This window comes from Peromyscus maniculatus, chromosome 3 (genome assembly GCF_049852395.1).
Source record: "Peromyscus maniculatus bairdii isolate BWxNUB_F1_BW_parent chromosome 3, HU_Pman_BW_mat_3.1, whole genome shotgun sequence".
Classification (NCBI taxonomy): domain Eukaryota; kingdom Metazoa; phylum Chordata; class Mammalia; order Rodentia; family Cricetidae; genus Peromyscus; species Peromyscus maniculatus.
The window spans coordinates 138877814-138892489 of NC_134854.1; the positions used below are offsets into that span (position 1 = coordinate 138877814).

Below are 14676 nucleotides of genomic sequence, written 5' to 3' on the forward strand. Positions count from 1 at the left end.
CATTTGTTTTTGACTCCTGAGCCCCGGTTAGAAGATGCCTGTTACAGTTCTGATGCTACAGTTCTGCAGTTCAGGGTGATGCTGTTGCTCAGGCTACCCATGACCATTACCAGTGAGACCTTTCCTGTGTTTAAGGTAGGGCAGCCTTGCCTCAGGCCTCACACCAGTCCTCAGCCCATGCATGAAGTGACCGAGTTCTGTCAATGTTAAGGGTGAATGGTTTCTCTGCCAACTACAGCTCTTCATAGTGTGGTATAAGAGCTTCGGAGATCAGAAGAATGGGTCAAGACAGTAAACACAAAAGGAAAAGGCACAAGGAAGCTTGGCCCTTGCAGCTTCTGTTCAACGCAACCAATCTTTATTAAGCACCTAAGAAAGAACAGTGCCAAAAGGGAGAGAGGAGGCAGGAGGACTTAGCCAAGTCTCTTGTGGCAGCTAAGTATCTCCATGGAGACAGAGCTGGGTCTGGAAGATCCAGATGTGACATCTACCCTGCCCAGGGGCTCCACACTGCACAGCTTTTCTCAAGTTCCACTCTTCAGGGTTCCATAAGCAGCTTCCATGGGCACTGCATGGAAGACAGAACTTCATCTTTGCAGACCTTCCTCATACTTCTCTTGAAATACTTTGTCCGAAGACCTCGGGGAAAGAGCCTGCCTTGAGTGTGCGCTGTTACACAAACACTTCCATGGCTGACAGAAACTGGTGCATAGTTTTATAAATGAAGCTTTCTCATTCACTCCAGAAATTTCCATCAGTCAGCAAACAAATTGTTCTGTATCTGGTCTGAGGAATTAGAAGCCTTGTTCCCCAGAGATTTTCCCTTATTGCCAGGCTTTGATGGGAAGTATTGAGAGCCATCTCTACCCACTAGAGAGAAGCTCAGCCCCAAAGAAGGGAAGAGGCATGCAGGCATCCACAAGATGGCAATGAAGGAAACAGAGCACTGCCTTCTGGGGCTACTGGCAGCCAGAACTGTTTCAGTGTTACAAAATCAACATCCCAACATAATTCAGTTGACATATTTCTTGAAGACAGCTCCTTTCAAGGATTTCTTTGGATCGCATTCAGAAGTTAAGGCTGATTTCTGCCAAGAGCTGATGGGATCTTGGTAGTCCTAGTCCTGATCTAACTTCTGGGACAGGCATGTTGGCTATGAAAGGAGGCTTGGAGGCCAGGACACCATGGCGAAGTAGTGGTTAGAATCAGGACATGTTTCACAGCTGTTGGCAGCTCCTGCTCCGGCAGAGTTCCTGAGTAGCAATAAGAGGTAAAGGAAGGCAGGAATTTCGTGGTTCACATGGATGACAAGGGCGGGCAGGGACTTGTGGCCATGCAGAAGCTCTGGGACAGGCACTTGCACAAGCTGATGAAGCCCATTCTCCAGGGGCTGGGTGTGATACTTCTTTCTCTCTCAAGCTGGAAATATGCATGAACAAGGCTGGCTACGCTCTTCAACCATGCGGTGTGGCTGGTACCACAGTTCCAAAGCTCTGTACTACCTAGACCGGCTTTGCACATAGATCCTATCTAGCAAGTGCCTGTGTGTCCCCGTGCATGCTCACTAGGGTGCCAAGACTAGAGATGTGGGGTGCTATGTAGTCTGTGGATAGGCTAGAAGAAGCATGAGTATTGGAGTCCTGTACCATGAGTACAGCAGCCATTGGTCAGTAATCAGTTAGGGCTGGGTCCCTGGAGCTCCATGCATGCTTGCTACCACAGGCATCCCCCAAAGCAAGCACTGGCTAGTTACTTGGCCTCCACCAGCTGCTCCAGGCGCTGCTGCATGGTCAGACGCAAGGCTTGAAACCTGGAGAGAGAGAGAGACAAAGCCAAGGGGTCTCACGAAGGCTGGAGGGTAGGGAAATGAGAGCAGAGAGAGCGGAGACCACTGCTCCTGGATGGCTGACCAGAAACTGCCATCTCTGTCCTTCACCAAGGATGCTCAACAGGGCTGCAGGTTGTGCAGAGCCTCAAAGACAAATGCTGGCAATTCCATTCCAGACTCTCCTCTAGGGACAGGGGGTGTGTTGGGATGCTGATCAGGACTATAGATCAGGTTTCAAGAAGACAGGGTCCCAGCCAGGGCCATGCAAATAACCTGAGCTGCATCCTTAGCCCAGGCCTCAGATTGCTCTCCCCACACTGAATCTGCTGGCCAGGTGATTTCCAGGTCCCGTCCATCTTGAAAACCCTATAGTGACACCACCAATGGGCAGCTCACTCTAGAGTCTTCACTGAATCTGAGGGAGGCCCAGCTGCCCAGAAGGAAGCCCGGGGATAGATGTGGCTTTCCACATCATAGTAGAGATCATTAGTATGAAGCCAGACTCCAAACTGCTCCCTACACCCAGGCATGTCCCAGAGTAGAACAGCATGTCCTTCCCTGCCTAGCCCTCATGAATGTTCTTCATACACCCTGCCCTGTGCCACACATCTCTGAGGTACAAACAGATCATTAGGACCCAAAGCATCATTCATGTCACAGCCTGTCCTGATGCAAGCTTCACCGTTGACCCTTGTTCCCCTCAACAGCAGTCCGAGCTTGAATGTCAATAATCACCGCTTCCCACGGGGCTGAGATTTCCTGCCAGTACAAAACCCTTGCACTAGGCTGAGCTCCACCCAGCAGACTCAGTGTGGTTGCTTTTCCAGAACGTGGTCATCAGTAGAACTAGAAACCCAGGCCCCACCATGCTCCTGCCTCCACCTTCCCTGCTCAGTTTCTTACGGCCCAAGCCCCTCACTGGACAAGAGGCCCAGGTGGAATGGATGTATCCTCTAGTTCAGAAAGCTACCACCCCAGAATGCTATCAGTACTGAGGAGGTGGGTAGGGAGACAGTGCTGGGCACCATGGTCAGCAGGTCTCCCCACTGCACTTGGTGTCCACAGAAGGGAGAAACCTGCCTGCTTGGACAGAGGTATGCCCTGCAGACGTCCTCTAATGGCCAGGACCATGTCTGGCTGATGAAAAGCTGCTTACTTCATGGTCAGTTTGATTATTTCTCTTTCTTCCTCTTCTTTTAATTTTTCAACAAAACTGTCCAGCACCGGCATTTCAAACTTAATGTACTGGGCCACCTAGAAAATCCAAGAACATTAAAACTTGCTTTAGCTGAGCAGTCTAAGATGTGCTTTCTTCCCCTGGTGACTTCCATAGCGGTCCAGGCCGGAGCCCTGTGTGCACAGGGGCTGCCTCCCTTCCCACCCTGCTGCTCACAATGCTCTGCTCGGCGTGGTGGGAGAATGGGATCTGCTCTTATCTCAAAGGCAGCGACCGTCCATTGGAGGAAATGCTGAGCTGAATATTAGGAAAAGCATTCAGGCCTGTGCCATTGTCACACCGAGTGTTCTTGGCATGGGTGGGGAGTGGGAATATCATTGTGTTTAACAATGGAATGAAGCTGGACCAGCCCTGGGAAGCTGGGGGAGACAGCCACAAGGTCTTCTTGGGGACCCATACTCCATAGGCCCTTTTGTTTAGGGTCTGGACATATGCTTATAGTTTGACCATTGAGACTTAGCGGCCCTGAGTTGGCCCCAGTTAAGGAGCCCTTCTGTGGGTCTTTCACGTGATAACAACAAAAGCATGCTACAGTGAAGGAAAGGGTTTTAGTTATGAGGAAAAGGGCAGGGCTGGGGTCTCTTAGGACCCCAGTCCTTCGGTTCTCTAAGCTGACAGGTCAGCTGTGGGGATCTAAGATACACTACCTGGGAGGACTCTGGCCAAGAGCTCCTTCAGAGCCCTGAGGAGTCTCCCTCTTTGCCTCCCAGTCCCTCCCCACGGAGCAGGCTTTCAGCTTCGGCCCCACTCACATCATGGGGCACTTCCTCGCTCAAGTCGGCTTCCATCAAGAAGATCTTGACAATTTTCTCACAAGGTCCATGCAGGATTCTGGATATCAGCGGGTACTCAGAGTCTTTTAATTTTGTCTGCTCTGAAACAGAGGGCATTTTACAAAATTAATGGGATGTTCGGATCACCCACGGCCTTGTTTGTTTATTTTACCAGGACAAGGGCATGATAAAAAGCAGATGTTCAGGGACTCTTTCTCAGACCTCCATGGGTCTGCATCTTGGGAGAAGTGTGATCTCGCTGAAGGGCAGAACTGACCACCCTTGGTCAGCTCCCTGGACTCAGGATTGCGCCTGGCTAAGGCAAGTGAGAAGAAACAGATGCCTTTCCTCACTTGTCTGACAACAAGACATAAATCTGTTGAGGCCTCTCATCTCCTTCCAACCAAGGACAGAAGTTAACCACCAGACACAACTCTAGACCCCTGTTAGCCCAGAGGCAGTGACAGAGAAATCCACACAGTGAATGCTGCTAAAAACTGTCTTCACCGTCTCAGACAGACACTTGGCCTCCCCCTTGTCACCATGCTGGCTCAAGGCCCCTCCCACCCCTCGCCATCTTCCCATTCTCTAAAAGCTGATTTCCTGGCTATGGCAAAAGAGTTCTAGGCACTCGTTTGAGTAATCCATCTCTTCCATGGTTATGTGCGATGACCCATTAACAAACTAGTTTGTTTTCCTCCTGGAAACCTGCATTTGGTTCGTGTACTTCGTAGGCCCAGCCAATGAGTGTAAGTAGAGGGAAGATAATTGTCCTGTCCTATAGCATCACTTAATAAAGACTCAGCTCAAAGAGGAGGGGCAGAGTAGACACAGACTTGGGGATGCAGGAAGCTGCCCACGGACTGCAGAGGGGCCCAGAGGTTCCACAAGAGCTAGGTTGCAGCCAGACCCTACCTTCCTAACTGAGCTACATGATGGTTCGCTAATGGGAAGAGCCCCGGGAGGGTTCATCTACACTGTTTTAGAGGGAGTCTCAGAAAGGAGCCAAGTTTGATAGTGGAGAGGATGGTGTGGCAAGAAGATGGCAAGTTTGCCAAATGAACACCAGAAGCCAGCACTTACCCCCAGACTCATGGACAATGTAGAGTGCGAACTCACTGGGGCCATCTTCTACCTGCACAGGCAGGCACAAGAAATCAGACCACAACATTTTTAATGAAAGGAAACAGACCGCCCCATACCCTTCCTTGCCTAAAATCCCAGGGACACTGGCTCATTAGAGGAAGTCTTGTTAGACTTTCCCTCAAGAGCCAAGGCAGCCAATCGAAGCAATCCCCATCCTCCCACCACTCATCACAGCACTTCCTGCTCCTTAGCAAGGCCGCTCCCTTATGGTCACACTTACCCGGAACTTGTTCAGCAGCAGGGTAAGCACCTGCTGGGTGGTCATGGTGCTGTTGACCCGGACATTGGTCACGGACCCATAGGCAGGAGTGAACACGGAGGTCTGTGTAGAACAGATGGGTAGCTCAGGGCAGGCCCAGAAGAGACACAGGCTAATGTTAAAGTTCTGAGAAGACCCAAGCAGTGGGGGACCGCTTCTCAGAATACCCGTCCCTGCCCATTTGTGCAAAGCCATGACCTTGATGGTTGTTCCTAGATCCGGGGACACTCAAGGGAGCAGTTACAGTATGTGTCCTTAGAGCACTCTGAGGAAGATGCTTAACACTCTACACATCTGTCAATCACAGTGCTCTGGCTCTTGGAAACCACCCCGGAAGTAATTCACTGGGGCAAGACATGGGACTCTCCTTCACTCTTCGTGCTGGCTCCATCAGCGCCACAAACATCTGTGAACTTAGGCTGAACACTTCCAAATCTACCCACTCTTCCCCGAGTGCTGTCCAAGCAGAGGCCTCCGTCACACTGTGCAGCTTGCCAGCAGGCTCCTCCCTCTCACCTTCTAGCCTCTTCCAAACACTGCTGCCCATGGAACCACCTTTTAAAATATTCTAAATAACAAAGTGTGGCCTGGCCCAGCTTCCTGCAGTCCCACCTTGGTCCTCCTACATCTCTCCTTCTAAAAGAGACCTGCTGATTCAGAAACCACCTTTGGAGAAGAATGCCAGGCCTGTAACCTGTGTAGTACAATATCAGAATCCCCTTTTATAAAATGTGCAAAGGCTTCCTTCCCATGGCCTGAATAATGCCTCCGATCATCAACTCTCACTCCTGGCACAGATGATGCCAAGACCCCACCACAAGCACCCCGTACTCAAGCCACGTGGTTCTCTTTACAGTTCTTTATGTAAGCATCCGTACATACTTTTTGAGACAGGTTCTGACCATACAGGCCAGGCTAGCTTGGAACCCAAGACCTTCTTGCCTTAGCCTCCTGAAGACCAGGATTACAAGTGGGTATTACCATGCTAAGCAGGTAACTTTTATTCTTTTGTGGTCCTGGAAATTGAACCCAGGGCCAAGCACTTAGAGGTACTCTACCACAATGAAGTACGTCCCCAGCATTCTTTTTTTTTTTATTTTAAATTTATTCTTAGGAAAGGTCTCACTGTGCGGCCTTGAACCAGGTACACAGCTGGCGGCTTGGGACTATATACTGTGACTTGGGACCTAGACACACTTTCACCTCATGCTTTCCACTTATGATGAGCTTATCAGGACACAACCTGACAGCAAGTAAAGGGCTTCTGTGTAGGAAATGAACCAGGATACCGTCTGAGCCTTGGGAAGCCTTATAAGCACTACAGCCATGCCCTGAACTTGGAAGCATCTTACCCACACTCTAATTCTCACAATGGCCCTCTGAAGTACCTACAACTGTAGCTGTTTTCTGAGAAAGGAAATCTAGGGTTGGAGGTTAAATACCCAGTCAAGCTCACCCATCTGGAAAGAACAGTGCCATGATGAAGGATTCTGCGATGCTTGAAAGCTTATGTGCTACCTACCCCGTTCATGCTGGTGCCTCCCAGCCAAACTGACTCCCCTGCAGTGGGCCTGCTAAGTCTAGATGAAACCCAGAAGCATTCCAGGTTACAGATTGTACACGAAACAGGCCTTTAGAGCAGTGGTTCTCAACCTTCCTAATGCTGCAACCCTTTAATACAGTTCATGTGGTGGTGACCCCCAACCATAACATTATTTTTGTTGCTCCTTCATAACTGTAACTCTGCTACTCTTATGAATCATAACACAAATATCTGTGTTTTCTGACGGTCTTAGGCAACACCTGTGAAAGGTTCATCTGATGCCCCTCAAAGGGTCACGACCCACAGGTTGAGAACCACTGCTTTAGTGCCTAAGAAACACGGAAAGTTCATTCAGCTACTTCAAGGAGAAAAACAGTCTTGTCAACAAGGCTGTGTTTGTTCTGTGCAAAGCCTGTCTTGGACATGAAACCAACCAACCAAGTAGAAACAAAGGTCCTTGGACTACTTTCTTATCCCAGTGGACCACATCTGAATCCATGTAGCCATGGCAAAGCAGTGAGAATACCTATGATTTGATAGGTCTGGGAGTAAAATCGTGTTGTTAGTCATAACAGCCTGGGAAAATGCTAGTGTGAAGTACTAGCACACAGTCCTCAGAAATACAGTCTGGGACAAGTACCTCAGAAAATCAAGGCTGGGAATTAGTAATTTTCACTGTCATCTGTGGCTTAAGGAATCTGTACCCCAGTTTCTAAGAACATTAATTGCGTATAGAGGTAAAAGGAAGTGAAAAACTGTGCTTTTGTTTTGGTTAAAGACTCTCTCCGCAGTCTATGTGTCCTTCCTGTGAGTCACCCTTTGAGAAGCACAGCTGCTTCAATTGGAAGTTTCCCTCCTCATCCCCAGCATTGCAGGATACGGCCTGTCACAGAACACTCCAGGCGGGGCCTCACCCGGACGGCCGGCCACGCATTCCATTTTTAGTAACAATCAACTTCTCCTTTTATAGTTCATGTGTTAATGGGATGATGTAATTAGGGGAAGGTGATCTTTTCCTAAGGTCAGTACAATACATACTTGCACAAAAGGTGAACTGCTGGGAACTCAGAGATCCCCAGGTTCTCTGGGAAGAGACACGTAGGCTCTGGGCACACCTCAGCAAGACAACTTAATTACCCAGGGAGAGGGGCTGCTGGGTACGTGATGTTCCCGTGGAATGTTCAAGTGACCCCCGAGTGGAAGCCTTACAAGGATGGGCTCATTAAAAATAAACTTGGTTGGCTGGGCGGTGGTGGCACACGCCTTTAATCCCAGCACTCGGAGGCAGAGGCAGGCGGATCTCTGTGAGTTTGAGGCCAGCCTGGGCTACAGCATGAGATCCAGGAAAAGTGCAAAGCTACACAGAAAAACCCTGTCTCGAAAAACATAAATAAATAAATAAATAAATAAATAAATAAATAAATAAATAAATAAATAAGTAAAATAAACTTGGCGTTATTGTCTGCTTAGGACTTTCTTGCCCCAAGTCCATACAACTTAGAGGAGTCAGGCAGTGGCTGTGTGGGGGAAGCCCTGGCTGTGGATGCTGTGCTGGTGTGGCTACAGCTAGTCACCTTCTTGAGCTTTCAGCACAGGCCACCAGCAGTTATCTTGAAGGCTATTGGCGGGTTGGGACTAATGCCCAATGTTATGGGGGCTGCTTTTCTGTGCTGGGAAATAATTCCTGTTCTTTCTGCCTCAGGGCCCAGGAAAGATCAGATGGAGACATCACCTTGTGGTTATAAAAGTGCCCATTGATGGAGAAGCGGTGCCGTCGTATCTTCTGGGCTTCATGGGGGGCCCGGGACTTGGGCCTCCTCTGGATTATACAGCTGGCATCACTCTTGGTCCGCATAAGCTGTGGGACCTCCTCATCCTCCTCTACGGGTCCTGCAGAAAGAAATAGACGAGAAGGTGGGAGTGTGGAGGGTGGTAACAGTGAGCGTCGTGGCTCCAGCAGTGACACTGTCTGTTGGGTTTTGTGGCTCCCTGGAACCCTGTAGTCACATCACACTGTAGTGCATCATGCTGGTAATGCTGATCCTTGGTTGGACGCTGAGCTTGTCAGTGCCACAGTACATCTTATGGTACCCACTGAGGTATGTGGTCACTCTAGCCTTGTCCTCTGAGCACTCCATCAGGGACAAGTCTTTCACTAGGTGCTAAGGAAAGGGGACAGAGACCACAGATGCATGATCACTGATCTTAGAGTGTGAGGATGAGGTCCTAGAGGCTTGGGACAAAGGGGAACAGCATCCACCATTGGGCCCCTTCCTTTTTATATCGCAGCTCTTTGCAGGAGACTCAGGCCCACGACACAAGGTGACATTTCTACAAGCCTCTGCTACCTTTTCCATAAAAGAAATGAGTAAGAGTGTGCCACACCTATTTCCTGCTGACAGATGCTTAGCAAGGGTCTCTCATGAGACAGTATGGCAATTCTTCCACATGGCTGTTCTTCCAAGACCGCATGCACCCCCTAAGACAGGCTAGGGTCTTCTGGGCGTTGCTTACCTGAGCTATCCCTGGAAACCTCAGCCTTGTTTGCAGGCTGAGCTCTAGGCTCCTCTGTGGTGACCTTGCTGTCCTGGGGTGAAGCCTCCTTTCTGAAAAAAGAGAAGCGTAGTTCTCAAGTGGCTGTGGACAGAGAAGAGCCCCACTGCTTTTACAGGCAGGCCACAAGTGTGGAGCCACAGAGGTTGAGTGGAGTGTATCAGTATAAGAGAGAACTCCTCACAGCATCTATTGGAAGGACTGGGAGCCTGGCCCTTGGAAAGAGTGGTTGTTCTGGGCTGTGTCACAGACCATGTGCAAAGCCTGTGCCCACGCATTCTTGGGATGCAGGCTCAGCCAGGTTAGTGCCTGCACAGCTGTGTGCCATTATGAGCTTGCTGGGTTTGTTGAAGGTGTTGTGAGTCTAAGGAATCAGGCAAGGTTAACCCTGGGGATCGAATCTCCAGGCCTCTTGGCAGGAATGATTCTCACCCCAAGTCAAAGAAGGTAGCATCAAGCTAGGGCAGGCACAGATGTAATGGGAGGTGGGTGGCATTCAGTACACAGGAAGTGGAAAGAATGAGAAAAGAGTAGTTTGGACAACTGGGGCTGTGGCTGGGATTGCTGATGGGACTGCTTTTGCCTTGAGGTGGTGAGGGGAAGCATGGGTCACACTTGCAGCCGTTCCAAGGAATCCTTATGCTTTAAGTCTATGTGGCTCAAAATTTTGTACCAGTGACCAGGGACACCTGGTTATAAGAGCTGGTATGTCAGCATGCTCCATGTTCCCAGAGTACTCATTTCATCTGCATGTATTATCTTTTAAGATCTATTGATTTATTTAATGTGCATGTGTATTTGGCTATGTGAGTTTGTGTGCACCACGTGTTGCAGGAGCCCCCAGAGGCCAGAAGAGGGCACTGGATTCCCTAGGACTGGAGTTATGGGCAGCTCTGAACCACCACATGGACGCTGGAAACTGAACCCAGGTCCTCTGCAAGAGCAATAAGTGCTCATCACTACTGAGCCATCTCTCCAGCTCCTTCATATATGATTTTTTAAAGTAATATCTTAGTATGTAGCAGAGCCTGGGTTCAAACTCATAATCTTCCTGCCTCAGTTTATCGAGTGCTGTAATCTCAGGCAAACCTGTGTCACCATGCCTATCTTACCTGCATATCTGACAGGAACCAAATTCTAAATGTTTGCCTCTGAAAAGCCATTACATGAAGAAGCAAAACACAGACTAACTGCCTTCCTCCTGGTGGTAAAATAAATCTGGACTTAAATTTTGGTAAGCTTATCCAAACAGAATCTGTCACTCATGTAAAACAGTAGTAGTGAGCGGAAAGATAAATTTGTGTGAATGCCTAACATTTCCCCTGAGGAGATAGATCCCAGTGGGCTGAGGACATAGCCCATTGGTATGTGCTTCGCCCTGGGTTCAGGCTCTAGTACCATAAAACAGGTGTTGGAAGCATGACTATTCTGGAGGAGGGGCAACGGTCATATAACCTAAACAGGGAGGGCACCCTAAGTAGGACTGCATGTTGGGGTGGGCAAGGTTAGAAAGGACCGAGGTAGCCACCGAATATGAGAGGGAGATTGATTTACTCCCATGCCTAAGCTCCACACAGCAGTAGGGCATCTACCCCAAGGCAGGGGATACTTCACATATAACCCATGTGGTGCTCAAGATAATGGGTGTCATGGAGGCCCCTGGCTTTGCCCCACCTGCCAGGCACTCACTGGAGGTAGCTGGGCCGTTCAGGCATCCATGAGGCAGACGGCAGGTGCACTCGCTCCCGATCATCCTGCATCTGGAGCCGGATGGGTCGTCTGAGTCCCCAGGCGATATTGAGGAGTCCTTCGATGATCAGAGCCCCTTCTTCCTGTGGGGCCCACACAGGTCAGTTTCTTCACGAACAGCAGCTTCCCTAAAGGCTGCTGTTCTTCCTCCCTCTGACCCCTCAGAAACAGCAGGTTCCAAGCCCCAATTACACTTCTCCCCCAGGGAAGAGCGAGCAGCGTGCACGTGCTTCAATGCATGAGGGCAGGGATCCGCGGGAGGAAGCAGGAGGTGTTCTTTCCGCTTCTGAGCCCAGGTCCGGCCACGGCCAGAGACGGAGCCAGCACGGAGCTGCTGAGTCAGGAGTCCCCCAGGACACTGTAAGTGTCTGGCAGGCACGTCCACACTGCCGGGAGGAAGCATGGTCTGGGGAAGCATGGCCTGGCCACTTGTGCTGGGCGAGGCTCCTTGGCTCAAACTGTACCGGGACAGAGAACCCCTCACTCACCAGGTTCTACTGGACGTTGTGCACCACCACCACCCCCCCCCCACCCCCCCGCCCCAGGCCTTGCCTTGTCCTTCTCTCCACACATCCAGACAGCGGCAGCACCAACTGTCCTGGACTGAGCTCACCTCCAGCCACCCTACCTTTTTTTTGCTGGTGGTGGGTGTTGGTTTGCTTAACACTTCTGGGACATTCCCATGGCCAGTATTTCTGCAACAGTTTTTATACTGAGACAGACCCAGGCCTGCTTTGATTTCCTTAGGTCTGCAAATGAAATGACTGCTCCCCAACCCTCATTCACAGTATTCCCCTCCACAGGCACCCCACCTGACTCTGGCTCAAACCCCTTATGTCCCTGGTTGATTGTCTCTGACATATATCCTGCCTCTGCCTTCATGGGACTATTCCAGGCTCTCTGTACAAGCTCACTCCATGAGAAACTGAACTGCCAGTGACCTACCAGAAATCTCCAGCACCTCTACAGAGGCTTCAACCTCTCTCTCAAAGCCGTCTCACCCAGTATTTTATTTCTTTACTTTTATGTTTCCTGCTAAGAACATTTAACATAAGAGTCCCCCACGCCCCTATTCTCCCTCTACCTCTTTTCTCTTATTCTCTCCTTTCTTTTGGGTATTTATTCAGTGGTGTTCTGGATCTAGTTACGACTTAAACCATAATTAACCTCTTTCCGTATCTATTTGCAACATGGTTCCCATCTTGGATTTCAAAGTCAACAGGGATGCCTGGTAACTATGATTCATGATGGCACACATGCACTCTGAAGATGCTTGTGAACACAAAGGATGATGGTGATGGTGTGGGTCCTGATTAAGGGTTCAGGGTGCAGTCGGGCTTCCTGACCCATGGAACCTGAGTCCTAAGCAAGGCCTGGGATTAGTTTTCCCCTCTGCTACAGAGAGTCCATCAAAGAGTGATTTCTCAGGCACAGTGGTGAAGGGCGTGATTGGCCCACTAAGTGAGGGCTGAAGACTCACACACCTAATGAATGCTTACACGCACAGTGCAGAGTTGGTTGCAATGGGCACGGCACTGCCCTGTGGACCTCTCAGACTGCTGCAGCTTGAACTGCAAGCTTTCACTCATCTACAAAAATCCCCACTTCCCTACCTTCACCGTTCTTGACAGCCATCCTTCTTTCTGCTTCTGTGAGCTTGATTGATTTTGGATTCCACACAACACTTAAGTGAAAGCATGCAGTTCCCCTCCCCCACATTCTGCTTCTCTCTTCATTGTCATGGAAAGTCCCCGTGAGGACAGCCACACCATGAAAACTCATCCGTGCATCAGCTGTACCGTCAGTGTGGGTCTCAGGGTCCCTTAGCAGTCACGTCCAGTTTCAAACACCTCACTGCCCACAGAAAGAACAGTCTAAGGCTATCAAAAACACACACAGCTTTCTGATATGCAGTGTTTGCCTTAACAGACAGGCAAAGGGCTGGAGAGATGGCTCAGCAGTTAAGAACACTTCATGTGCTTGAAGCGAACCCAGGTTTGATTCCCAGCACCTGGGTGTTGGTTTGCAAATATCTGTAATTCCAGTTCCAGGGGATTCAATTCCCTCCTCTGACCTCTGTGGGCACTGCATGCACATGGTACACATGCAGGGAAAATCACTCACACACATAGAATAAAATAAATAAATAAATAAATAAATAAATAAATAAATAAATAAGCCTTAAAAATCAGGCAAAAAAAGTAATGATCAAAAGCAGGCTCAGATGTGAAATTCAACTCCCATAAATAAAAGGCTGGCATCGATCTACAGTTTAAAGTGTCTCTAGGGGGAGTAAGAAAAGCCCCCAGCATACTTGGAAATTCTCAGCACACAGCTCTTTCATGGACACTCATCACCCTTAGTCCCACCCAAGGCTCAGAGATGAGAGAGATGAAGAAGCCATGGCTTCAATATGAGTGGCTTACAGTGAATGTAGGAGGAGCACTAAGGGGGGTGGAGGGGGTCCCTGGAAAATGCATTGGGCCCTGGATGGTAGTGAATGGGGTGAGATGGAGTGAAAAGGTGCCCTAACAGCCAGTCTAGCCTCCTCAGCAAATGGAAGAGGCAATATGGCAGCCTGAGGACTGTGAAAGCTAGGAGCTGCCTGAGACAAGAAGACACCGTGGAGAGGCCAGGGGGGAAGAGTGCAATCAGCCAGCTGCTGACAAGGGTCTCTAATGAAATGAAAAGAAAGTTGAGGCCGGGCCAGAGCTGCCAGGATCCAGCACACAGGCAGGGTCTGCTGCTCCTGTGGTGTGGCCAACCAAGAGAGCCTTAGCTCACACATCAGGCAAGCCTTCTGGACAGTAAGCACTTTCCTCTTTAGTCCAGCCTCTCAACTCATCAGCCAGCTGCTAAGAAATTTCTCTGAGAGCCAGAGAAACAGACACAAGTCCTATGGAGTCCTTCAGGTGTGAGCTGGGAACTGCCACCTGACTTAAGCGTTGTTCAGTAGCTCCAGTGTCCCACGCCTTTACCTGTGGCATTAATGCCACACCTAGGATACATGGACAAGGGACCAGCAGCTCCCCTTGCTGCCGGAGTCTAGGGTCCGTCCAGCCCTCACATATCAGACCTGATCAGTACCTGTCCCCTCTGTGGCTCCCCTTCTTGCCGCTCCTGAGGGCAGAAGACAGATGTGTTCCAGGTGAGCAGAGGTGCTGAGGCCTGAGAAATGCACAGTCCGCTTCTTACTGAACTTTCCCAGGGATGTCCACCTTGCCTTCAGTGGCTGCTGTGTTGGTGGCACCCCTGGAGTCCCTTAGTTCCCCACAGCCACCGTCATTAGCCTGAGCATGACAGTTGGCAGAAGCCACACTGCAGCCCTTTATTTGAACCCGCATTGCCCTGCCATTGCCTTGGTATCTTCTGACCGGCTCACCTGGACCATGCATGCAGGCTCCCGTTGTCCCCAGAGTATGCTGAGCACATTATTATCCCAGGGCCTTTGCATGTACTGCCCCATGGTTTTCAGATCTCTGCACCAATGTCACCCCTTAGAGAAGATATTTCTGACAACCCCACCTACAACAACAGCTTTTGGTCCTGCCCCATAACCCTACTGTACTTTTTTTGCAGCCATGGTGA

At 49.9% G+C, this 14676-nt stretch overlaps 1 protein-coding gene across 4 annotated transcripts in view; it reads right to left on the reverse strand.

Moving 5' to 3' along the window:
- Positions 1-336: 336 nt before the first annotated feature.
- Rassf4 (Ras association domain family member 4) overlaps positions 337-14676 on the reverse strand; it is a 40877-nt gene continuing 26537 nt past the window's right edge. Inside the window, exons 4-12 of one of the 4 annotated variants that reach the window (XR_006070551.2) lie at positions 11029-11171; positions 9301-9392; positions 8519-8676; positions 5205-5306; positions 4922-4973; positions 3818-3939; positions 2985-3082; positions 1647-1810; positions 337-1253 (exon numbers count right to left, since the gene is read on the reverse strand). Coding sequence is in view for 2 of the 4 variants with exons in the window: in XM_015997270.3 (XP_015852756.2) it covers positions 1154-1253; positions 1754-1810; positions 2985-3082; positions 3818-3939; positions 4922-4973; positions 5205-5306; positions 8519-8676; positions 9301-9392; positions 11029-11171 (924 nt within the window). In the remaining 2 variants the exon portion in view is untranslated. Of the gene's footprint in view, positions 1811-2908; positions 3083-3817; positions 3940-4921; positions 4974-5204; positions 5307-8518; positions 8677-9300; positions 9393-11028; positions 11172-14676 lie in introns of all 4 variants that reach the window. The other 3 variants (XM_015997270.3, XR_013050096.1, XM_006978543.4) reach the window with 3 other exon arrangements.